Raw genomic sequence first — 27,445 nt, forward strand, 5'->3', positions numbered from 1 at the left:
AAATTGAGCGGATGGCCGTCATTTAATGGCAAATATTGGACGTCGTTTTAAAATAACAGTAATTATTTGCTATTAAATGGCAGCCATCCTCCACTTATACAAGGTCACTACAATCAAATTAGCTATCCCCCAATAAACCCCTTACAGTGCTTCAAAATGAAGCCCTTCCAAGAGGGGTTCCCCCAGGATGTCCATCCATCACTTACATCTATATTTCAGTAGCCTCTTACCCTCTATTCCCCTCCCTTAAACCTCTTCACCTGTCACAAAGTTCACAAAATTAGCCTCGTCCTATTCTCCTCTGCCATGGCACAACAAGCGCAATCCTCACCCACCAGAGAGGAAAAAAAAAAAAAATAAATAAATAAAAAAAAAATAAAAAAAAATATATATATAAATAAATAAATAACTAAATAAATAATAATACTAATAATAATAATAATCACCCCTCTCTTTATGGTATATCAATGATCTTATATCCTAACATTCCTTTTGCTCTCTTCTCATATCTCCAAAGCCAGAAGGAGCGTCCCATCCGTATTCCTTCCATTCACACTTAATCGGCTACCTCAGCTAAATGCACACCCCCATCCGGAGCGCCACATCTCCCTGAATCGCCGACCATTCCACTCGTACCTCAGAAAAGTTAACCCTCAATATTACCGAGGATCCTTCTCCATTTAGACCCTTCAGTGAGGATAGACCCACCACTATGGCGATCCAACCCCACCAGGTCTACCCAATGTACCACTTACCCAACACGTATGAGACACTCCCCCGCTATTCCAGAGAGGACTTGATATATTCGGTTCTCAACAAAAGAAGAGAGGGGCGAAGAGAGAGAAAAAGGGAAAAGAGAAGGACCTCGGACCATACACACACTCCCACTCACCTGCCAGGCAAAGGAGACCACCCCCTTTAACCTATACCCTAATAGTTACTACCTACTACATCTAACAGGACATCCGAGGTCTCCCCTCTCAGTCACAGCTTGACCCACTGTATTTATACTCAATTTTATCCAATGCCAGGTCTAACCCCTTCCCACCCCTTCCCGGCGAAGCATTAATACATAATTATAACCGTATCATTCTCCATCCATCAATTAGATCTCTTCCAATACGCATTCCATTCATCCACACACTCCTTCAGGGTCACCCACCCTACCTTACCCTTATTATACCAGACCTCATATCGCAGAATTCTGTCAACCACTTCCTTCCAATCCTTTACAGATGGAGCGTTCTCCCCCAACCAGTTCCTAACTATCAACCATCGTGCAGCAAAAAATATTTTGTATATCACTCCTCTTGCCACTTTACCAAGTTTTATATCAGAGATATTTCCTAACATTGCATATGTATATTCCATCCCTATACCCACCCTGTAGATTGCCCCAGTGATTTTAAACACTTCTTTCCAAAATTTACTCATTTTACTACATCCCCACCAGTGGTGATCTATATCCGCCTCTTCAGAGCCACATCTTACACATTTCACTTCCTGGATTCTTTTCCATTTCATTATATCCCTAAGTGAATAATAAAGTCTATGCGTGATAAAGAATTGAATTACCTTATGCCTTCTATCCGTGAGATTCTTTTCTGCCAAACTATAAACTTCAAACCAAAACTGCTCCGTTCTCTGCCCAATCACTCTTTCCCACTTCCTCTGTGAAATTATCTCAGTTTTCCCAACCATCACATCTCCCCACCACCGATAACTTCTTGTTAACTTCCCTTTCTTCCCTTTAGTGTTCTTCATATGTGCTGTAAACATAACATTATGAACTTCCCATTTAATTGTCCCCACCACCCCTCTGGTTGCACTCTGCACCTGCATATATCTAAGGGGACATATCCCACCCTCTACCGTCTGCGATATCTCCCTAAAACTTTTGAAACTATTACCATCTTTAAACTGCGTTACTTTAACTAACCCTCTACTCTTCCAATAATGCGCATCTGGAATAGCATCCAATCCTAAAAGTCTAACATTTCCTAATAGCGGAGTAAAATCATATACCCCATTCACCCCCTCAACATTCCTCACATGTTCCCAGGCCTTACAAAACATATATTCCAATGAATACCTGGGGTACTGACCACACCCATTCATCTCCAGCATCTCAAAGACATCATCAGCGATCCCCTCCTGCATTCCCACCCAGTATGTCAAAAAAGGTACCCTATTCCAGATAATCATCCAGGACACCAAGGCAGAAACATAATACCCAAAGAAATCCGGAAGTGCCAATCCCCCCTTATCCTCCGGGAGGGTAAGGACCTTTAGCTTAAGACGGACTCTTTTCCTATTCCAGAGTAATTCATTTATCACCCTCTCAATCCTTTTAAACACCACTTTTCCTAACCAGACGGGAGAGGCCTTTAAAACATACAGTATCTGTGGAACCCATATCATTTTTATCAATCCAATTTTATCCGCTCTTGATAAATTCATTTTATTCCAGATACTGACCTGCTGTCTCATTTTATTTAACCTGGGCTCAATATTAAGTTCAGCAAATCTCCTTGGATCGGCCGACAGCCAGATCCCCAGATACTTGCATGCTCCATTACTCCCCTCCACTCGGAGTCCAGTATCCACCATTACTTCACCCCTAATCGGCAATAACACGGACTTCTCCCAATTTATTACTAGGCCAGAATGATCCCCGAACTCCTTCACCTCCTTCATTGCCACTTCCAAACCGCTCCTTGTGTCACCCAAGAATAGCAACACGTCGTCTGCATATAAGGCTATCTTATCCTCTCTCCCGCACACTCCAAAGCCCACTATCTCTTTATTGTTGTTTATCCTTCGCGCCAGCGGCTCCATGACTAAAGCAAAGAGTAAGGGGGAGAGAGGACAGCCCTGCCTAGTTCCTCTTTCCAGTTGAAACATCTCTGAGACCTCCCCATTAACAATAACCCTGGCCCTAGGATGCTGGTATATCATCTTCAACCAACCAATAAATCCTCCCCCAAACCCAAATCTCTGTAAGACTGCCCACATATAGGGCCACTCCACACTGTCAAACGCCTTGGCAGCATCCAAAGACAGTATGGAGTGGCCCCCCACATCACTCCCCTTCTGTATGTTAGCCTGAGCTCTCATAATATTATCATGCGTCGATCTTCCTCCTATAAACCCGGTTTGCTCACAGCCTATCAGATCCTCCATTACTTTCGCCATCCTAAGCGCCAAAATCCTTGCCAATATCTTAATATCCGTATTTATCAATGATATTGGCCGATATGCCCCCGGCTCTGTCTGATCCTTATCTCCCTTGGGTATCAACACAATATTCGCATCATACATTGTTTCCGGCAGGGATCCCTCATCGCATGCAGATCTAAGCACCGCATAAAGCTGTTTCAGGAGCACATCCCCATAACACCGATAAATCTCCAGAGGTAATCCATCTGGGCCTGATGCCTTACCACTAGCCATATTCTTCACAACCAGATTTACTTCCTCCTGCTCCAGCGGACGCTCCAACCAGTCCCTTTTCTCAGGTTCAAGCACCGGCACCTCCACTTCCTCTAGGTACTTCAAACAGTTCTGCCATGTGATCTCCTCCCTGGCTGTATATATTTTCACAAAGTGCTGCCTGAATACCTCCAAAATACTCTCTGTATCCCTTACCATTCTTCCGTCTGTATCCTTAATCTCTGATATCAACCTTATTCCTTTATTACACTTAATCAGGTTAGCTAGATATTTACCAGGCCTTCCCCCCTGTGTATATTGCTCGGCCCCTCTAAACCAACATTTATTCTGAGCCTTCACTTGTAGAAAGTCTTTAAGCGCCTCAACCGCATTCTGCCATACAATCTGGTTCTTATCTGTCCTATCCTGAACATATTCATACTCAGTTTTTTTAACCTCCTCTCTCAACCTACCCTCCTGCTCTCTATATACCTTCTTCTGTCTCCCAACTTCCCTCCTCAGTAGCCCTCTCAAATAGGCCTTAGCAGTATCCCAGACCACGCCCAGATTCGCTGTACCGATGTTAATATTAAAGAATTCCAGCATCTCTTTCTTTATCTGATCATTAGTATGTAATAACTTTAACCAATGTGGGTTACACTTAAACTCTCTGATCCCACCGCCCTTATTACTTGCATCCACCTCTACCCACACCAGAACGTGGTCTGAGACACTGCGGGCCTCGTACACCATTTTTTTAATTCTAAAAAGTGCTGCCTCATTGGCGAGGGCTAAGTGGGGTTTGGGGGTGGGGGGGGTGGGGGGGGTGGGGTTTCATTTCGTGTCTCCTTTCTTATGGTGTTTTATTGTATTCTTTTTTTGTATTTAATAAAACTAAAATAAAGTTTAAAAAAAAAAAATGGCAGCCATCCACTCAATTTCAACAGTGTGTGAACATAGCCTTTCTGTGTTTTCAATCCACTTCTGGTTTTGGTTGCAAAATACTGAGTAAAAATACTGTGTGTGAACATAGCCTTAAAAATGATACAATAATGAGAAAAAAGACATCTAGAGTGTGGCACGAATAACTGCTCTGTGACTCTTTAGTACAGTAGGAGACATAAGATTGTACATAATCCGCTGCACAGAAAATTACCAAAAAGGCACCTTGCTCACTAGGGGCTGCCAGCTACAGCACACTGTCAGCACCTCAGGTAGGGCCCAGAAGCTGAAAGATTCCCTTTAAGGGCTCGTTCCCACTGAGCAAAAGCAGCTGAATTTCTGCGCTGAATCAGCGCTGAAATTTCAGCCGTTAAAATAGGTGCAGAGCTAATTTCCATTGTGTTGAATGGAAACTCTGCTCTGCAGTTCACACAGTGGAATTTCCGCACTGAACTAATCCGCTTTCCGCCAGAAGAATGAACATGTTCATTCTTCCGCTAGCGGAAGCCTATACAAACCAATGGGGCTCTGATTTTCTGTTTCAGCGCGGAATACGCGCGTATTCAGCGCGGAATGCAAGCGTAATACAAGCGGAAATTACTCGCTGAATCAGCGCGGAAATGGGGAAAAGGGGGGGGGGGGAGGATTCTAGTATATGTTCTGGTATAGTCTAGTTTACTCACCAAATACTCGCTGAATTTCAGCGCTGAATGCATGCGGATTCAGCGCGGATTCCTCGAGTATTCCGCGCTGAATTTGTCAAGAGCTGATTACTAGCTGAACACTTTCCTAGCAGAATACGCAGGGATTCTGCTTACATTCTGCTTATATTCTGCTCGGAATTCAGCGTCAGATGATTTCAGGCGGAAATATTTCCTTGCGTAATCCGCTCCTTTTGCTCTGTGTGAACGTAGCCTCACTGTGTAGTGCAGGAATTGGCACCCCGGCTAATCAGTGAGTGATGGGCTACACCTGTAGAAAGCTCATATGTCTGGTTTGTCCAGAAAGCCCCTTTTAAGTTCTTTGCGAAGAAAGTGCCACAGACAGCAGGAATAAAGAAAAAGAAAATTTTTATGATATCCCCAAATAATTTTTTACTTAAGTACAGACATTGCTATTTCTAAGGAGTTCATTGTTTTTTTTAAAGAATATTTTTAATATTAACAAAAAATACTCACCATTTAGAGTCTGAAGAAAATTTAAATAGTTTCCTAAAACCAACATACTTAGACATCACCGCACACCATTTTACCTACCTGTGAAGGGGTTGTCACATTGATCTCAGGGACAAAATTGTCTTCAAAGAAACTAATGATATTTTCTTGTTGTAGTTCTTTTGATGGAGTAAGTTTAGGTAGCGGTGGTACAGGAGGACCTTTTCTTAGCTAGGAGATGTATTTAAAACAAGTAAATTAGTGATATGTCCAAGAATCTACAATCTTGTATGTTATCGAACTCCTACATTATTCATAAGAAAGCAAGTAAGCAAAGTTTAGAAAAAGGGGAGATTTTTTTTTCTTATTCATATATGAAATTGCAGGTCGCTTTCTCAGGAGGATATCTTATCTTATACTGTATCTTATACAGAAATCCAGCAACCTTTCCCTCTACCTTTTCCCTCTACCAGCATCATCTGTTGGTGGAGACATAAACAGCCCCCATACACCTTATACAGTTGGCCAAATCCATCAGTGACAGGTTTGGACAACTTTAGTAGAAAGTTTATGTGCACCTTTAGACTAGACAAGTGGAGTCAAACTGTGGCTCATAGGCTAAATCTGCAATTATTTTTTGTCCGTCCAGTAAATCCATTATTTGCCAGAATTGGCCTGCTGGTACATGTCGTGGGTTTGGCTGACCCCATCCATCTTATGCAACCTCTATACTCCTGATGTGCACCCCTAACTACTCTAACGCACCTGTAAGAGGTGTTTATTAAAATAAATGAAATACTTGTGGCGGATGTGGAATGCAGGAGTTGTCTACAGCACACTGTGTTCCATGGCAGTCCTCGTGACATTGCCAGAAGTTCCTCTTTCCTCAAGACCAGCAAAGTATCTCTTGTGCCAGTGTCAGGAACATCACATACTGCTTTGACACATCGCTGGTAGGACTTCCTTCACGCCGCCATGATTGCAAATCTTTACCCATTTAAAGGAGAAGTCCGCTGAAAATTTTTATTAAAGTATTGTATTGCCCCCCCCCCCAAAAAAAAAAAAAAGTTATACAAATCACCAATATACACTTACTACAGAAAATGCACATAAAGTGTTTTTTCCCATGCACTTACAACTGCATTAAGGCTTCACTTCCTGGATAAAATGGTGATGTCACGACTCCCAGAGCTGTGCGGCTGTGGCTACAGGTGAGGATGATGGCAGAGGGATGCTCAGTGTCCCTCCAGTGCCCTGTGTCCCTCAGTGTCCCCCTGCCATCATCCTCTCCAGCAGCCACACCCAGCACAGCTCTGGGAGTCGGGTCGTGACATCACCATTTTATCCAGGAAGTGAAGCCTTGATGCAGTAGTAAGTTCAGGGAAGAAAGCACTTTATGTGCATTTCCCGTAATAAGTGAATATTTGTATAACTTTTGGAGGGCAATACAATACTTTAATAAAAATGTTGGCGGACTTCTCCTTTAAAATGTTTATTTTTAGGTAATTGATAAAAAATAAGCAAGCATTTGTTCTGCCCAAACCAATAAGCTTCCTAATATACTTACTTTTAGAATTTCGACTAGTTCCACTGCAGCCTTAGATTGGTACAACTAAGTTGTATCTTTGTTTACATGTCTGCATTCATACAGACAGCATATAACATAAGCATATAGTTATATAGTATGATGTCATTCTATGCATGTTTATCTATCTAGTTCTAGGAGCAGCCTAAAAGTTACATGTGGTCTATGAAAAGCAATCTGCCGCTATTGACTATAGGCAAGAGGGAAATGCCCCACATTACATTGCTCCATACATACATCATCTACTCTTATAAAGTCTATAATGTTCTGCTACTGTATTGTGGTAACTCACCATATCTAGCTCAGAAAACTTGGAAATGGAAAACACAATATCACACATAAGGGGAGAAAAATAATTCTACAAAACACAGAACATGATCTTACACAGTAGTTTGGCACAGATATAGACATTCTTATATCAGAAGTGTAGAGGTAGGCACAGTATCAAACATATGCCAGAATCTTGCCACAAATTAATGGCACATAGGTATATAATAATTGCATTCTGTGTAATAATGTTGCATAGTCGATATATGGTACTGGAATCACTAGCGGATTATAATAGGTCCGTTTCGGGTGGTAGCCTGGGGCCCTGAGCTCCTGGGGGGCCCATGGCCACCCAAAAACACTTATACTTTCAGTGGTGTATTGTCTCCAGGCTACAGTTCTTTCATGATTTGCAAAAAATTGCTGTTTTCTTACCACAATTTTGCACAAATCAGGGCATCATGATATTATCTATCCTGTACTATAAACACCACGCTAGTGCTACCATAGTTACAGTGGGGTGGGGGGGGGGGCAGGCTTGGTGAACAGCCCAGGGCCTATAGTAAAGTTAATCCTACCCTGACTGGAATATTCAAGGCATAATACTACACTGATGTGAATATAAACTAATTAAAGTGAATCTGTCAGATGCAATCCAGATTTCAAACTCCTAAAGGTGATACATGGTCCCTTTCAAATAGCCAGCTATGCTTCAGTAGCATAGAAAAATGGATTTTTATCATGAAAAAGCAGTTTGAAGCTCTCCCCCCTTTCTTCATGGTTCTCTTATGGAGAGGGGAGGGGTGGAGGAAGATGAGGCACCAAAACAGGACAACAAAGAGTTAATTTACAGTTACATCACCGGGCTATCTCCTCTGACAGTCAGCACTCACCTCTCTGACCTCTGAATACGGATTTCACACAGTTACGGCTGTGTAATCCTTTTTTCTCTGCTCTCTGCTGACACTAATCTCCCTCCTCCCCCCTCCCCTCTCCATCGAACATACAGGACCTGACTGATGTGAAACAGACGAGATTTCCTGATAATGAGCAGTGAATGAGAGAGAGGGGGGGGGGGGCTGGGGAAAGGCTTTTTGAATGCAGATAATGGCAATAATAATAATAAACCCAATTACAATGTTTCTTAAAATCGCCTGGACTATTGATTACTGCAAAAAAAAAAAAAATTAAACAACAGTGACACTATAACCTAAAAGCTAAAAGTTTCAACAGTTCATAGAATCATAGAATGCAGCTAAAAAGTTCCTGAGGCTCTATGCAAAATCTGTAAGTGACCTCAAGCTAATGCACCCTTAATAGTCCTGGTGTCCTGTTCTGTGTCAGAGGTACTATGGTTTGGAAAATCTCCACACTCTCTATAGCTGCTCTTCCCTATACAGGACAGAGCTATAGCTCTGACTTATAGAAGCCCTGTGCATATCACTAGGGTAACATGGCAGAGGTATGTAGGTTTTAGGCTTTATTAGGGCTTGGAGTGCCATTCTTCTATTGTGGGGCACTACAGTGCTAGCTCTACTGCATACATACTTTTAGTGACCCATGTCTGCCACTAGAGGGGAATGTTAAATGTCACTCCATATTAAGATCAATAAGAGACTCTCTTTTTATTGTTTCCAATAGGATGTCCTTCTAGTGGCAGCTATTTACCTGTTATGCAATGGAAACAGGTAATTAAAGCGTCATAATGACCTCCATGCCCTGATAAGGTAATTTAACCTAAAACAAGTAATGATTTGTCTTAATATATACAACAGGAATAACATTCATCACCTGATTTCTGCAGAGTGATCTCTACATACCTGTGAGGGAGATTTCGGTCTTGCTGGTGCAGGAGATGCTGGTGCTAATGTATGGTTAGGACTTGCTAATGGACTAGGTATCTGTGGAACCTCTTCAGGTGGAGATGGGGTCTTCGCAATGCGGAGTGGACCAGAATCGCTAACACAGATAAAATAAAGAGACTTTCATACTGATGTAGGAAGGATGTGAACTTGCAGTGTGGCAATGTTCATCTCTAGTAAGATATTCTATTGTAAAAAAAATAGGCTCTTCATAGTATAAATATAAGAAAAGGACTGTACGGGATCACTATTCTATTGAGTATCATACTCCATGACTAAATACTTAATATTCAATCATACTTGAAAAGCACAGCAATCCAATGCTTTCACCTAGGAGGTAAGCTAAAGCACTCACCATCGTTTTCTGTGGCAGTATTAAAGAAACAAAATTATATTTATTAAAAAATGTATGCTTTCTTTTGCTAAGAACTTTGGCAACTACAAAGTCTAATCTAAAAATATGATAGGTAATTCATCCAAAGTTTTATCCTCACTATATTGGCTTCCAAAAGGTGGTGGTGGGTGGTTGCTGGGGGACACATAGAGCACTTTCCTAATGAATATACCAAGCATGTGCCCATAAGCCCATTCTAATTTTTTTTAGCGCAACACGTAGTTAAATGGCACAATGCTTTTTGTGTTGTTTGGCTACTAGCAGTACAGACCTTTAGATATAATATGCTGCACTTATACAGGACAGTGTATTGGCAATGAAAATACACCTATCTTTAGACAAGTGGGCCTATTTCTTAATGAATTTATACATAAGGAGAGGTCAGCACATTTGTAGTCTTCTACCACTGTCTCTACATCGGTCACCAGGGTGCTGGCAGCAATATTTTGTACTCATGTGTACTATTACAGCGATTGGATGTAATAGAGAAAGGTCCTCTTCTCTGGATCCTAATCTATTAGCCAGAGCAGAGAGCTCAACAAAGCTCTGAAGAACCCATGCATTACATCCGTGCATTACAAAGATGGGCTGTTACATTTTTAGGGCACTGTGTGAAGTATGTGTATCAAGGACTCACTGGTGCGTCCAAAGACAGGTATTAACATTAATGATAAGTAAGGGAATCATGAATCATGATTAAATATATGTATACTATGACCTACCTTGGAGCTCCTTGAATGGTAAATGCTTTATCAGCATGCTGTTCTCCTAACTTTGTCATGACTTCATATAGTTTGTGACACAACTGAAAAAAAAAAAAAAAAAAAAAAAAAGAAAAAGAAAAAGAAACAGAAAAAATATTATACTAATATTCAATATGTACTTAACATTCAGTCTTACATATACACTACATTACTAAACCATTATGATTTTTTCTGATAGAGTGTGTGGCTGCTGGGGTGTTAACCTCTAGAATAAGCAATAAAAAGGCCGATCAGCCGTACATTAATAAGGCCAAGCTGCACTACCTGCATTTGCATGAATATCAAAATGGCAATGTAGCCCCTTCTATCCTTTCATAGATACAGCAATTCGTCTGAAGGTCTTTTGAGAATCTCCTATCCATGATCTTGTAAATGCTAGTCTTATTTTATTTTATTTTTTTCTGCTAGACTCACAAGTGCAGCTTTTCTGAAGGGATTGTACACAACCTCTTTGAGTAAGAAGTCTCCCCCAGTGGTATGCTCGGTTATTACAGAAGACTTCCTGCACTAGGAAACAAAACAAATCTAGAAAATATGAAGTGCTTGAATATATATATATATATATATATATATATATATATATATATATATATAATTATTATTATTATTTTTCAGAATACTCAGCTGGGAAAACCAATAAAAATAATTCAGCATTTATTCTGCATTCATGCAAGCAGAGATTAAATACGGCACAGCCGGGAGGCTTGAATTCAGTAAACCAATGAATATGTAGCAGTTCTGCTTACTGTAATATATGTGCTGGCATTAAAAACAGATTCTAAAGTGATGGCAAAATGACAGCAACTGAATATATAAGAAGGCAGCACAAACAGTGTAAAACGGAGCAAATCTGTCTCCAGAGAGAAACATTTGTTCCTCATATTTCCACAATGCTTTACAATGTACAGACACTTGGGACTTTAATGTCTGCGGTTTATAAGCCTGTCCTTGAAGTCATGCAGTGACTTTCATGCTTAGGCTGATGGATACAAAACAGTAGATGTTCTTTTCTGTCAGCACAGCAAAGCCTTATAAAATCTAAACAGGGGGTGTATTGTTAAGGTCTCAGCTATATTATGTGGTATTCGTTCTTAGGGTATACGCACACTGGGCAATTCTCACGGAATTCCGCGGCAAAAAGCGTGTGGAATCCGCGCAGAATTCTGCCTGCTTAAATGCAACATTGCTCCTTTCTATAGAGCAAAATGGGATTTTCTTCTGTCCATGCACACAGCAGAAATTTCCTTCTGGAATCAGTGTTCCGTCCAAAGAATTGACATGTTACTTGTTTGGGCGGATTGCGCTGGCAAAATTCCATAGAACTCTATGGGAGGTCATTTTTTACACGGAATTCTGCGGCAATTCCACAAGCGCTGTAGAATGTGCGGAATTCTGTGTGGAATCCGTCAGCAGAATTACTTGAGAATTGCTCCATGTGCATATGCCCTTAGTGGGAAATTAATTATTCCAATAGGAATCATTGTTCTGACAGTCTACTATTCCTACAAGAGTTAATATACTCAGCCTCTAAAAGGTATCACCTGATTTCTTTAATCTTCTACGATAGATAAAAGCAGTGCTGGTAACTGGAGATCAAAAGGCCACAGGCATCCCTCAAGCAGTAGTGGATTATAATAGGGGCGTTTCGGGTGGCAGCCCGGGGCCCTGAGCTCCTGGGGGGCCCATGACCACCCAAAAAGACTTATACTTTCAGTGGTGTACTATTTGCAAAAATCACAGTTTATTTAATGGCAATTTTGCACAAATCAGGACATCATGACATTATCTGTCCTGTACTATGAACGGCAGGCTAGTGCCGCCATAGTTACAGTGGAGTGGGGGGGCCCAGGCTTGGTGAACAGCCCGGGGCCTATGGTGAATTTAATCCACCCCTGCCCTCAAGTACATACCATACAAACTCTGCCTCTTCTATCTGTGTATTATACTAAATTCTGTATGAAAAGCAGCATAGCTGCCTGGAAAGAGACCACTTCTCCTCTGCAAATCAACTTTTCACAAATGATCTATTCCAAAGTGACCTTTCCATGTTGGCCCATTTCTGTGTACTGTAAGGAAAACTGGTCTATATTGGATGCCATATCTTGCAGTATATGGCTATGTTCACACAACGTAGTAATGATGGCCATTCTTTAGTGGGCGGCTGTAATTTAATGTTAAACCATGGCTGTTATTGTGAAACAATGGCCGTTATCATTGATCACGAACATTAATAATGGCCATAGTTTTTCAACAATGGCCGTTGTTTGTGTGAACATAGCCTATTTCTAACAAGAAGCATTGGCAACGAATATACAATGAATATACAGTGCTGACACATACAGCAATTATACAGCAGTATACAGACCCTAACTGTAATGCCTTACAACTGTACCCATATGATACAGATCCAAAATACAGTTCTGTGCATAAGACCTTGCAGCCATGTAAAGTGAGAGAATTAAACAGAAATTTTCATGCCTCCTCAACTGGGATCTCACCAGCTAGAAAATAGTGTTGCTTGGGTCTCATCAGTGGTCAGAGTCCATGCAAACATAGACAATTTGCTCAGTTAATTTTTATATAAATATATATATATATATATATATAATATATATATATATATCTTTTTCCTAAATGAAACCAGTATTATAGTAATAGAAGACAAAAGGAAACAATAACATTGCAAAAGGATGACCAGTGTGGCTGGAGGCATTGGATAACATATCATTGCTACTGTCATTGATTCTCTATCCCCAGCTGCCTCTCCAGGGAAGCCCACCTCACGGGAAGCAATGAAGTATAGAAATTCCCCAAACTAAGAAGATATTATCCCCTATTGGTACAAGAAACCAAATTGAAGTATGTCAGCAAAAAACTGTAAACATGATACATGGCAATATTATGTGATTAGTAAAACTGTAAGGTACAGTACCCTCATAATATAATGGTATTTTGTAAGGTAAAGCGCCCTTATAATATAACAGGATTTTGTTCAGTTAAAAGGTTTTAGCAATAGTCTTAGCAACAAGTATGAGATTTTCTTCTATGCTGAGTGAAAACATATTACACATTCAATACCTAATTCCGTTTTTAGGAAGAAAAATCTAATATATGTTTGTAGCAAATTACTCACCCCTGTGATTTCCTTATGAAACTTTGCCTCCAGACCTGATATGTTTTGGAACGTGTTCACATAGAAACCAATTCGTCTGGATTAGTGATGAGTCACAATTCGAGGGAGGAAAAAACAGAAGATGATTAATGTATATTTTCAGTGAGCTACTGAGACCGACCATTAGTTTACACATTATTGGATTTATTGTGTTAGCTTAAACTGTTTAAAAATACGGAACCATATAGGAGAACTTTTGTTCTAATCTTATGTCTGGCTTAGTCAAATAAAAAAATACTTAAAAGAAAAAAAAAAAGTCACTTTTGGAACATGCTGGTCCAGTATATGTCGGCGTACCTTTTATCCACAGTATAGGAATGCACTGTTTACTAAACTCTATACAAAGGAATAGAGTAAAGAAGTATACTATATACTGTAGTAGTCACTTCACAACTGTTGGGCAGCTACAGGCCCTGGCTCTCTGCATGGCTCTATTACAGTGTCTCATATAATTTAAATATACTGCTGGGAAGGGAGACTTGGTCTCAAGGCCCAATGACTGACAATCTGGGTGCCTGAGAGGTTGTTAGCCCAGGGTTGCTTTCAGGACACAGACTCAACATTCCCCATGTGCAATCAGTATCACAAGTGTAAAATATTATAATGGGGATAAGGGCCTCCTAACACTCCAGCCTGGATAGCAGAAATGAAAGAAATGTGGAAGAACTAGCTATCTTTGAAAAACATTTTAAGCTAGAAATTAAGGATAGCTTACACCCAAAAATGCTTTTAAAGGGCCATTGACATGACCGAATAAATAAAAAGTACTACCTTCTGTATGTTTTCACATGTTCAGCTCACATTCAGTTTTAAAAAACAGAGGAAAAAAATGAAATACCTGGACCATAAAGATGGAAGTTCCTCTTGCAAATCTGTATTGAAGTCTTCAAACACTTTCTGTGCCTTCTGGAACTCTTCCTCTGCCTGTAGAGTGCAGGGCGGGCTCTTAGTTCATGCTTATTCACACGTTTTCAGATCAATCTTAAATGGGCACTGTCCCTTTAAAAAGGTTTTTACATGTTCTAGAAACATGTCTAACACTTTGATCAGTCATGTTTTGGGTGTTCAGACCCCTCTCAGATAATTAGCAAAGCTTCTCCCTGCAAAAAGTTCTTCACGCCCCAACCCTCTGCCTTTTCCATCCCACCATAGGAGACTGTCTCCATTACCTATAGCATGGAAGGGGAACCTGTGGCCCCAGATGTTACAACACTACAATTCCCATCTTCTGTGGACAAAGCTTTGGCTTTGGCTGTGGAGGTCATACATACATACATACAACATTCAGTGTCACTTGTTTTCAAGCTAGCAAAGCCAACTCTGGAATAACTAGGACATGCTAGGCAGATCAAATTATGACCTAGTCATACCCCACTACTAGTTTATACCACTTAGGGACTGGATGGCAAAGCACATGAAATGAATGATCATGGAAGCTACAGTGATGCTGGATTAAAAAAAAATAAAGAAAGCACTAAGCCCTGTATTATAGACATAATCTTTACTACAAAGGCGTAGAAGATGGTCATGTAAACCCTCTTGGTCAGTAGACTCCAACCAGTGGCATGGGAGCCACATGTGGCTACAGATTCCCTATTGTGTGTCCCAATATAGCAGTCCTGAGTTATAACCACAAGCACAGTCTACTAACATTACTGTAAACATACTGTATGCTAACCACTGAACAGTACCTGCTGGGATGGTAGAATACTGTTATATTTAATACTGAAATATGGATTAACAATTTTTTAAATCTATGATCTCTTGTCTCTCCACATTTCATGTGTGCCCCATCCCCATTTGAGATATTAAATAAAATAAAAAAAAATAAAAAAGCCATTTAGTTTAAAAACAAAACAAAACATGTATGTGAAGAAAAAAGAAAACAGTAATTTTTGTTTGTGGTTCCGCATGTAGAAAATAGAAACACATTAACATCAGGACCAAAATCCACACAGCTGATTTCACACTGATTTTTAGTTGATTTTTGCCTGTGTGAACATCCTACCTGTGGTCTGTGCTGTGACAGATTCCCCTTTATGATAGCTCACAAGAAAAACTCAGAGACATGTATATAACTGCAACACTTACATGTTTTATGTCATGATAGGAAGCACAACTAAGAGAAATGAGCCTGGCAAATACCTTTGTAATCCTCCCTTCATCTCTTCTCTTGGCATTCTGTAATGCTTCCAAGTGGTGCCTTGCACTGTCATAATCAACTAATTTTCGGCTCCGCTTGGCAATCCGATTCTTTAAATAAGAAAAAAGGTTTAAGATTTAAATTGAACGTCAATTACCTTTGCTGGTTGGCTGTAAACATGTCAGGGGGAGTGGTCAGGTATCAGATGTTGTTATTAGTAAATTTAACAGCAGTGATCAACCTGTTCTATTATGTATCCATGTACTGTACCTGGAGTAAGGCGATTTTTAATGATTTACAATAAACCACACCAAGCGAAATTGTTTATTGTTAACCTGAAACCGTTTAGCATACAGCATACAGCGAATAATAATTGTTTGTTAAGATTGTTACTACGATTATTTACTCCCAGCAAAAGATTGAATAATGTGCAATTACACTAAATGATTAACAAACACATGTGAAACTAATGCTGCGTTTACACAGACAGATTTATCTGACAGATTTCTGAAGCCAAAACCAGGAACAGACTATAAACAGAGAACAGGTCATAAAGGAAAGACTGATTTCTCCTCTTTTCTGATCCATTCCCGGCTTTGGCTTCAAGAATCTGTCAGATAAATCTGTCTGTGTAAATGCACCATTAAGCAAACAAATGTGGAATTACAGACAACAATTAACAAACGATTAGTGAAAAATTAACTGTGATTTTAGGGCCCTTTTACACAGAAAGATTATCTGACAGATTATCTGCCAAAGATTTGAAGCCAAAACCAGGAACAGACTATAAACAGAGATCAGGTCATACATAAAAGCCTGGGATTTCTCCTCTTTTCAAATCCAGTCCTGGCTTTGGCTTCAAATCTTTGGCAGATAATCTGTCAGATAATCTTTCTGTGTAAAAGGGCCCTCAGAGTCAGATCAAAATTAACGACATACAAACGATTTTTCAATTGTTGCCTGGAATTACACAATATTACAACAATATAACAATTTTCCACACAATAATAATAGGGAAATTGGCATCCTCTGCACCTTCTTGGAGGTGAGCTAAACCTTATCCTTTTATTCATTCAGCTTTGAAATGACATTTTTGTGCTTTTCTCACTTTCCTGATACCCAGTGCTTGGAAGGGGATTAATGGGATCATGTATTTCAATGGGCACAATATAAGTGATGGTGGCTCCCCTAGTAATGGCACCTGGGAGAATTCTGGTCACCAGCTCATTACTACAAATTTGCACGTGGACAAGGTTTTTTTTTTATTGTGATAATAAAAAAAGACATTGCCTCAATGCTTGGATGAGTATTCTAAAATGAAGTCTATATACTGAGAAGGTTCCCTGACAAGAAGTTGGCGTGTTCAAATTTGTTCAAAAATACATAATAATGTTTGCACAGAGGAGTAATGGATAGCCTCTGTTTTCCTTTTTTATGGTGGTGCACTATGGTGATGATCAGAAATCTATCACAATGGGCATCAATGTGTTTACAAAAAAACACAGAAGTAGAAGCTGTATTAAATAAGCAATGTGTCTGTATTCCATGTTACCATGGGAAATGTCCTAAAATATCCCAAGGTGCGAAAATAGAGTTTCCATATATAGCGTTAAGTGAAGTGATTAACACTGCAGACAATTCACAAACTGTATAAGGCCTGAAAATCTCTTAGAACATAAATTAAACATAGGTGTTATTCACAACGACTTATACCCAGCGATTATATAAGCAGGAAATAAATCAGTTGATGCTAATAAATATTTCTTTGCTTTGTTGCCTTAAATTATATACTGCAGGAAAGAATGGAAATAATGTAATACCAATCTAATTTTATGCTAAAAGGTATTAGGGTAAATATTTTTATACATATCTGCCTAGCCTTTCATTAACCACTTTTAGTCTATGTTCACACACTAAAATAAAATAAAAAAATAAACAACAAAGTCAATGGGAAATTGGCCAGCAGCGCACACACCATATATTTAAATTGCATAGCAGTGAATTACACCGCGGCAATACGGGACGTCTTTTTAAATAGAAAAGGTGATCATCTTTTCTCTTTTTTGATGTTGTATGAACATAGCCTCAGCCTGCTACAAGCAACATTTTTTTTTAAAACTTGGTTTTATTAAGGAAAAGTATAGCACATACTGTACACATCACATATACTACAGTATAAAACAGTATATAATAAGGCAATGTGGCTACATGAGGTAGTGCCATCAAAAGCCTGGGTTAGTCATACAAAAACGGAAACGAAGCATAACATAGCCCAACCAACGTAGGGCCCAGTGTCCATAACTGTTATCGTAGTAAAGGAACGGAGGGGCATACATACTTCAGCATTGGTTCTTTACATCAGCACACTGATAAATCATAGAATAAACTTACACCAGCTCAAAGATGGTGAAGATTTCACTGTGCAGTGGTCAAGCAGTCCTTACCCAGTGGTAGATTTATTAAGAGGCCAGCGCCTTTTAATAAATCTGCCAAAGTGAACAGCAGCGGAGAGTTTACTGAATACCGCCATGTGATAAAATGGTCTTAGTAGACTCCTCCACAATAGTTTAGAAGGCTGACAAAAGACACTGGCCCATCCAGTTCAGCCTATTATCAGGCAAGGTAATCCAGAGGAAGGCAAAATCTGCATTGGGAAACAACCATTTTTTGTTATTTAGGGAAAGAATTTTTTCATTACAAATATGGTGACCAGAATAAATCCAAATATGGCGACTAGAATATGTATTTTTTTTTACACTCCACAGTGTTACTGCTCCTACAGTAAAGAATCCCCTTCTTTGTTGGAGGGAAGACCTTCTCTCCTTCCTCTAGAGGTATTAGTATTACAGGAAGTGTTATCATAGGAATATGGAAATAAGTAAGATAGGCACATTGTTTCTTACCTTAATATCAGGAAACTGTCCTAAATACGTATCAAGTGTTAACAAAGCTCCATCAACTAACTTCTGATGAAAATCTTCCCAAAGTGCATCACATTTCTGTGCAAAGAAAAAAATATAGAAATACATATTACAATAATACCAGCATTTTTTCTACAAGTATTGGTCTCAAATTAAAGCATATTACTACAAATGCTGCAGGTATGTGTGCATTATACAGGGAATCTGACCATGGGATTAAGGGGCAATTATGGCTACAGATCACTTCTTTCAGACAGCTCCCCTATGCTATCCCATACTCAGCCAGATGGGCCAGACCTGAGCCTGTCGCAGGGCTTGCTTAAAACTCTACACCTGCTCAAAAGCAGGTATAGATTTTTGCATTGTTTATTCCTGGACACTTTAAGCATGGGAAAAGGCCACATCTTCTCCCCACCTTGCTGTTTCCCTCTGCCTGCCAATCAGGCATGCGGGGGTTATGGGTGCAGTGGCAAGGCGCATAGGAGGCATGTCCTCCTCCTGTGCCTGATTTACCAAGCAGGTGTAAATCATGGCAAAGATTTACACCAACTCTGAGCTGGAGTAGATTTCTAAGACTGCCACATAGCAGCCTCAAGTTCACCGGATTTACTAAGAGGACTGCGCCTCTCCATATATCCGGCATTGGACATGGAGGTGGTGGTTTAGGTAAGACTAAAACACAGGCTGAGACTAAGTTAGGGCACCAGGGGACTAGGAGGCAGTCTCCATGGCTCTCGCTTCACTTTATCACCCAGCTCAGCTTGATTCAATTTGTCAGGATTTGATAGTGGTTTAATCAGCATAAATCTACTGACAGACTCTTTTTAACCATTATTAGCTAATTTGTCTTTAAAAAAAAAACCATTTCAGATTGTGATGTTTATTAGCTATAAAATAATATACAGTTTATTTAGCAGCTATAAAATGCATTGTGTAGTATACACTCACCTCTCCAACCATTTTAACGTCATCTCTTCCATACCAGTCAGGTTCATATACTTCATGAAGTGATTCTGTAAGCTTCAAAGACGCTTCTTGCATCCCTTTAAGACAAACAAAGATTTATATATATATTTTATAGCAATCCCTCTGTTTCTGTTATAAGGACCCACTACACCTGAGAATTCTGAATATAATTTTTATTATCTTAAATAAACAAAGATTAACATTAAAAATATTACTATTTTATCTTCTAATTGTGAAAGGTAAAAAGGTGGCTAATAAAGATTATGGCCGTCTTATAGGATGGTCATCATTTTCACGCTAAGGAAGAAGGTTGTTTTCTTACCTTTATCCTCTTACCTTTTTTGCTAAATCTTCAGTTTAATCAACATGTTAATTAGATAGTTTGGTGCAATGGGGCAGGACTACCACCATTCAGTGCACCAATCCACCCCACCGGCCCACCCCTCCTAATGAATACTGAGGTGGTACTCTGCAGTGATGTCACTCTGGCGCCCATCATTGCAGGGTGCTGGATTAATATTCATGAGGAGGGTCGGATAAGGCACTAATTTACATTGTAATTAAACTGAAGATTACGCAAAAACCGGTGTTGACAAAGGAAACATAACAGCAGCACAGTCTTCTAACCTGCTGTTATGTTTCCCATTAAAAGAGTACAGGAGCAATTCTGTGGGACCATGTGTTCTAGAACCTACAAGGAAGACGCCAATGATAAGAGCATAACAATTTTTTCTCAGGACAGGTTGTAGACTGGAGTATGCCTGGATAGAATTTATTCTGCTTCTAAAATGAAAAAAATGTATCTTCTGTCAAGATATTTAGTCTGATTTAAAGCTTTTATGAGAGAATAGCTTTTATTTTTTTTAAAAGGACAAATAGCCTCCTCTTTTTCATGCAATATAAAATAAATATTTCATTTCATGGAACGATAATATGGCAAATATTATTAATACAGACTGTAAATTTTAACTTTGAATTGTTAAAGTGAACCTGTCCTTACTCTTGACCTGTCTGTTTTAGTAAATACGTGGATTCCCATAGAAATAATCATTCTGGGACATATTTTCCTTTAGCTCTTTGATGTGCCGTCCCTACAGTATGGACGTGTCCCTAATTGAATAGTGTCAGACAGTGTATTTTCAGCAGAATCCTGCAGTACCTGCAGTAAGTAGAGACCCTCTCAACGGAGCATTTCTCCCTACTCTTTCTAATGATAGTCAGGGGTCTTAGCACTCACAAATACCCACAGACCCACAGGCTCTGCTATACAAATACACACACAGCTACACATACACACACACAGCTACTGTACACATACACAGCTTAGCTACACATACAAACACAGCCCTGCAATATTAGCATATGCACGTGCATACACAGCTTTGCAACATCAATATACACACACAGCCCTTCTACTGTACATTCCCCACTACCCTCCAATGGCTCTAAACACTCAACCATGTCAGCATTAAGCCTTGCATGACATTGTGGTGCTGTTTATCATCAGGACCTCCCCCTACAAGCTGGTGTCCAGTAATAAAACTGTGTAGTGCGCACAAGGGGAATAGATGTAGTAGTGCAGGGCAACTGAGGGTAGTAGTCCCTCAGGCAAAGTCTACAGGGTTGTCACATATGACTTAGCATTATACAGAAGTCATTAAAAGGGTGTAAGAAGGTGTTGAAATAATAAAAAAAATAAACAAAACATGGTCTCATTGTGATTTGCCATCCCACCCTCTCATCCACAGAAATAAGATATTTTATATCCGTCAGAAAAGTCCCCTATAAACTACAGCTCACCCAGCAAAAAACAAGCCATCATACAACTATGTTGATGGGAAAATAAAAAAAAGTTATGGCTCTTGCAATGCAAAGGCTCAAAAATTGAGATAACATATTATTTTTACTGCATGGTAAGGAATGCGGGGAAAAATGCAAAAAAATATATATATATTTTTTTTTTATTTACAAAAAATAATCATATACTATAAAATTGTTCCTATAAAAACTACAACCTGTCCTGCAAGATACAAGGCCTTATACAACCAAACATAAAATAAAAAAAATTACAACTGATGGAAACTTTTATTTTTACCCATCTTTAAGCTTAAACTGGTTCTGTCTCTAAGTAGTTAAAAATAGGCTTAAACGGGTACTTTAGTGAAAATGTATGTTTTGCCAGATTAACTTAAGACATACATTTAAGATCAACAGTAAAAAGTGAAATTTTTGGAGTTTTTTTTTTTTTCTTTTTCAAATTTTACTTCACTTTCTTCTCAGCCAATCACTGACTAACTGAGAACAGACAGTGGTGTGGCCAGTGATTGGCTGAATGGGCCGTAACTCTTCTATTTTGTATTGTGACAGCCCTCTCATCCAATCACAGTCAGTGATTGTTTCAGAGAGCTGGAGGTGACTGAAGACACAGAAGACGACACTGGGGGAGTGTGGACAAGTGAATAAATCTGTGGGGGATTTTTTGCTAATTTTTTCTTTAACATGTTGAGCAAAAATTTGCTTTTCCATATCTAGGCACCTCAGAGCTTCTGCATTGGGTCGCCAATGCATTGGGGAGGTGATAAAAGGTGTTTATGTTAGTTTATTTCATTTCAGCCTATTTTTTTTTCTTAAAGCTGGATAACCCCTTTAAAATAAAAAAGCAGTAATAGAATTAAGAAATGTATACTTGTATATCTAACATACACACTTCTGCTCCCGTGTAAATTGTTCATATCCTAACTAGAAATGGCTAACTACAGGCAGGTATACAAAAGCAGGAGGAGATAACTGTAAAATAACCCAGGGTCACTCGGCAGGTTAGATGTCCCAGCTTATAAAATATTTATACAGATACAGAATGCAGTGCTGAAATTTAGCATCCACCAGGTTATTTGGCCTAGATTAGGTTTTGTTCATAGACTAGCTCTCTACTTTTTATTTCATTATTTACATGTATTTATCACTATCATAATTCAGACAGAGGAGGAAAAAAAAACAGCAAAAATGTGTCAGTATAGTCTTCTCAGCCTCTGTGTCCCACAAACAAAACATACACCTCCATATAGAATACTAAATGCAGACACTAGAAGACTATGTTTTGATTATTAAAATCTATGAGTACACTATGGGCATGCGGGCATCCGGGCCAAACTGGGACTAGTAATCAACCCTGTCACACACGCCCCACCCGGCCACATGCGAAAAATCTCCCTGCCACTGAAAACTTTACTTTACTCGGTCACTTTCCACTTCCTTAAAGGGAATCTGTCATCTGCAATTTACATTCCAAATGGCTGACACTGTTAGAAAGCTGTTAGAGCAGGGTAAAAAAAAGTCAAAGGCTTTGCTGAACACCTGAAGTGTAACAAGCTGTAACACCTCCTTACTCCCCTCCCCCCATACCTGAACCTATTTCCGACTTAACAGCTTCCACGTGTCAATGAAACATTAAAACAATGCAATAAAAAGAGAGGTGGAACCAGCATGGATAAGGGTATCACTTTAAGTTATAGATTTTAGCCCATACTACTATAGTACTACTATTTATACATATTACATAGGCATACCATTTTTTTACATCAGGGGCATGCTTTCCGTGTTTTGACAGATTGGTTATTTATCACATGTCAATCAAGTAGGGAGGAGGGCAAAAAGAAGCATTCCAGCTTGCAGCAGATCGGGAGCCTCTTTGACTCTCTGTGGCAGAGAATAAAAGCATTTCTCTACATCCTGGAAGCACAGCTGGATACATGAAAGGTACTGAGTGTCTCCTTGTCCTAACAGCTATCTAACAGTGTCAACAGTTTGGAATGTGAATTACAGTTGACAGATTCCCATAAATATGTAAACCACACAATCAGCACAAGAAGAAAAATAAAAGTAAAACACAGAAACACCCCATCTAATCAAAACATATAGGACAAAATACACTACCACTATAGAAGCATCAATATAGCCAATACAACTGCTACAATCGTCATATAGTGGATACCAGTTGTACTGTTCACAGGTGCTCTGCAGAGTATACAGCGTTGATCAAATGCAGTAACAGTAAGAATAAAACAGTTACAGTACATAGGATCTGCCCTCTCGCCTGTCATGTCTGTTTTAGTAAATCCTCAATAAAATAATTCATAATAATAAAGTATGTAACCCTGTACACTCTTACACCTGGTCTTTAGGGAAAGCGACAACCAAGCTTTATTTATTTTAAAGGTAATCTTTCAGCACCTGGGCCTACCTGAGGTGCTGACAGTGTGCTGTTGTGTGCAGTGTTATAGTTGGCAGTCCCCCAGTGAGCATGGTGACTTTTGGTATTTTTTTTTCTGTGGAGTGGATTATGCACAATCTCTGGTCTCCTACTGTAATGAAGAGTCAAGTTGTGGCTCAGTGTTTGTACCACACTCTTGCTTTCTCCTCCACATTGCTTTCACCTTCCTCTTCTTCATATAAGTCTTTGTATAATCTCTGCTCCCTGGCCTCCTGCTCATTCATGCTGTCAGCTTCTGTCTCTGAGTGTTTGTTTCAGACATAAACTGCCTACAGAGGACTGATCTGCAATTGGATATGGTTAATATGTCAAGCTTAACTTAAATTAAATAAGCCACAGCTTCAACACTGTTAAAGCGACTCTGTACCCACAATCTGCCCCCCCCCCCCTAAACCACTTGGATAGCTGCTTTTAATCCAAGATCTGTCCTGTGGTCCATTCGGCAGGTCATGCAGTTATTGTCCTAAAAAAACAACTTTTAAACTTGCAGCCCTGTGCCAAACGGGAGAATCTGTGCCCTAACTTTGCACCACCCCTCCGTCCCTCCTCCCCACCCTCTTCATCATTAGGAATGCCATTGGAACATTTTCTCCTGACTGAACATTGCACAGGTGCCTTAACGATTCAGCCCACGTGCTGGGCCAAACGGGTGGGGAATAGGAGGCAATCTGCCTGAAGCATTCCTAATGAGGAGGGTGGGGAGGAGGGACAGAGAGGTTGTGCCAGCCTAATGCATACGCAATTTAAGCCCCGACCGTTTGCCACAGGGCTGCCAGTTTAAAAGTTGTTTATTAGGACAATAACTGCATCACCCGCCGAACGAACCCCAGGACAGATCTTGGATTAAAAGCAGCTATCCGAAGGTACAAGTGGTTTGAGGGGGTCAGATTGTGGGTACAGAGTCACTTTAAGCTAGGAGATTCAACTATATCTGATTGCAGATCAGTCCTCTGTAAGCAGATAATGTTTGAAGCAAACACTGGCTGACAGCATGAGCGAGCAGAAGACCAGGCAGCAGAGATTATTTCTGAGGAAGAAGGACTGGTGAAGTGTGCCAGATTGCGGCACAGACACTGAGCCACAACTCCTCTTTGACTTTTCATTACAGTAGGATACCAGCGATTGTGCATAATCCAAAAGACACCAAAACATAACATGCTTACAAGGAGACTGTCAACTACAGCACACTGTCAGCATCTCTGGTAGGGCATGTGTGCTGACAGATTTCCTTTAAAGGGCATGCATCACCTAGATTTACTTTCACTGATTAGATACTAAAAATTGTTCTTTTTTTTCTAATTTGTTTCTATTTACTGATTGTAACTTTTTTTTATTGAACTTTTTGTACAAAGTTGTGGGGGCTGCCATGTTGCCTAAGCTATTTTTAACAGCATTTTGTAAGATGCTTTACAGCAAGACTCATGGACATATACAACAATAAACAGACTCTGTCCCTTTAAGAGTAATGTGAAACATTATTGAGTGTACCCTGTGACCTTTGAAGAAGTCATTCCACGGTGAGTTTCAATTTTCTTGTATCGATACTATCTATCTACGGGAGTCACATGTCGCTGTAATACTGTACAGATCACTTTACAGCAGGAAGTCTCAGCTTAGTTTAAGCCCCAGTGGGGAGAATGAAAACTTCAAGATTTTAGGATTATTTTATAACATATAGTAAAATAGAAAATTAAAAAAAAGTCACTAAAAATTCTTTACAAAAAAATATGTTTAAAATAAAAACATTATTTAAACAATAAGTGATTTTCAGGACAGGGAATCAGTTTGCCATCCCATGCTTGGTGAGTTTTATGCACAGACCCTATTAATTAGAATAGGACTCATGCATGGAACTCGTCTGGTGTGGGACATTGCCTCAGAAACCTGATCTCCTGTCGTGGGCTGCAATTCTCCTTGCTGAGCTGTGGAGAGTACCAAAGACCAGGCGTACTAGATGGCAGGATATGATGAAAAAGAGGTAGCAGTAGCGGATATATAATGTAGAATATAGAAATGTGTGTATATATACACTGAATATACACAGAAAATTCTACTTGGATGTAACTTACCTTTAATCGCAGCCAAATATGCACGTAGCTCCCTTTGTAGCCGAGTGCCTTCTGACTGTAAAAACAACAATATTATTATTATTATTATTATAGTACATACTGAACAGTATGAAATCTATTAATTTGTTACTGTGTAATTAAAAATACTGTAAACATGAAATGATAGGTTATAGGTGTTATCCAGGCTTAAAAAATGTAAAAAAAAAAAACAAAACAAAAAGAAAACAAAGCTGTGGCACCCCTGGTACCCCTTTACTCAGGGTAAGAATGGTATTGCAAGCCAGCTACATTAACTTCAATGGCACTGGGCTTCACTACCACACACAAAATGTGGACATGGGTGGCGCTGTTTCTGGAGGAAAGCAGCTGTCCTGGATAACTATTTTAAACAATACAAAGGGGGCAGGATATTAATGCAACTGACAATTCCTGAATGAAATGGCACCAGTATTAGAAACTACACATGGGGTAATAAATAAAAGGTCTGGACAATTCTGTGTATTTTGCTGTTCCTGACAGCTTAATTTTTAAAATGGCCCAGCTGTCATTTATTTGGTGCCTTGTCAACATTTTTCCCGCCACAAATCTCTGTTACCAGTAGTTTCAGGCTATGTTTCCACATCGTCTTTTAGGCAAAATAATGGATGTTGTTCTTATTAATAACGGACAATATGAAATAACATTAATGAACATTATTTGCGGCCATCATTTCTAAAAAGATGTCTGTTTCGTTGTGTGAATATAGCCCCAAAGTGCTTATTTGTGCACCATGTTTACACAAAAAAAGTATTCAGGTTTTTCAGGGAATTTTTTGGCGCACATTCTGGTGCAAAGTGTGTGCCAAAAATTGTCAAGAAACCCTTTAAAACTTTAAATATGTATAATTGAAATGTTTCTTATCCTTTTCATTTGCACTAACTGGCTTATGTGTATTAAGTTTCTTCTAATATAGAATAAACAAAACCAAGATTGTGGTAAGTACACATGATTGAAGCTTTTTTATTATTATAAAGTAGAGAATATCTGAATATCCAGCGCTCAGGTACACATAACTTGGTGACACAGTGGCAATGGAGGTTATCGATATAGTCATTTTTTATTATTATGCTATCCTTCATGGCCAAGGTGCATCTCATTTTTCACCTTCCTTAGAAAAAAGAACAAGCCATGCCATATATGAATGGGTGGCACATCCACAATAAATTAACTGCATCCTCAAATATAAACAATATAAATCTTTATTAGTGCATGAAACTACAAGTGCAAGACATACAAGATAAAATCATTAAAAACACAACAAGCACAACAAGGACCAAGAGTTGTAAACACAGTACCAGGACATACCAACATGTACAAATATACCAAGCCATTCTACAACTGGTTGCAATAGCCCAAGCTAAATAAAACAAGTCCAAAGGACATGAGTATAGATATAAATCTGTAACCTGAGGGACACAAAGCAGAAATGGCAAAAAATAATAAAGCCAAATGAATGTCAAGATGA

The 27,445-nt window shown here is 39.3% G+C and overlaps 1 protein-coding gene across 5 annotated transcripts in view; it reads right to left on the reverse strand.

Moving 5' to 3' along the window:
- AMPH (amphiphysin) overlaps positions 1–27,445 on the reverse strand; it is a 151,957-nt gene that overhangs the window by 41,578 nt on the left and 82,934 nt on the right. For all 5 annotated transcript variants that reach the window (XR_011361907.1, XM_069960352.1, XM_069960351.1 and 2 more), the window contains exons 3-11: positions 25,942–25,996; positions 19,585–19,679; positions 18,619–18,714; positions 15,718–15,825; positions 14,411–14,496; positions 13,534–13,609; positions 10,359–10,441; positions 9,201–9,339; positions 5,631–5,759 (exon numbers count right to left, since the gene is read on the reverse strand). Coding sequence is in view for 4 of the 5 variants with exons in the window: in XM_069960352.1 (XP_069816453.1) it covers positions 5,631–5,759; positions 9,201–9,339; positions 10,359–10,441; positions 13,534–13,609; positions 14,411–14,496; positions 15,718–15,825; positions 18,619–18,714; positions 19,585–19,679; positions 25,942–25,996 (867 nt within the window). In the remaining variant the exon portion in view is untranslated. The remainder of the gene's footprint in view (positions 1–5,630; positions 5,760–9,200; positions 9,340–10,358; positions 10,442–13,533; positions 13,610–14,410; positions 14,497–15,717; positions 15,826–18,618; positions 18,715–19,584; positions 19,680–25,941; positions 25,997–27,445) is intronic.

Source organism: Dendropsophus ebraccatus, chromosome 2, assembly GCF_027789765.1.
Source record: "Dendropsophus ebraccatus isolate aDenEbr1 chromosome 2, aDenEbr1.pat, whole genome shotgun sequence".
In the NCBI taxonomy this organism is placed as follows: Eukaryota; Metazoa; Chordata; class Amphibia; order Anura; family Hylidae; genus Dendropsophus; species Dendropsophus ebraccatus.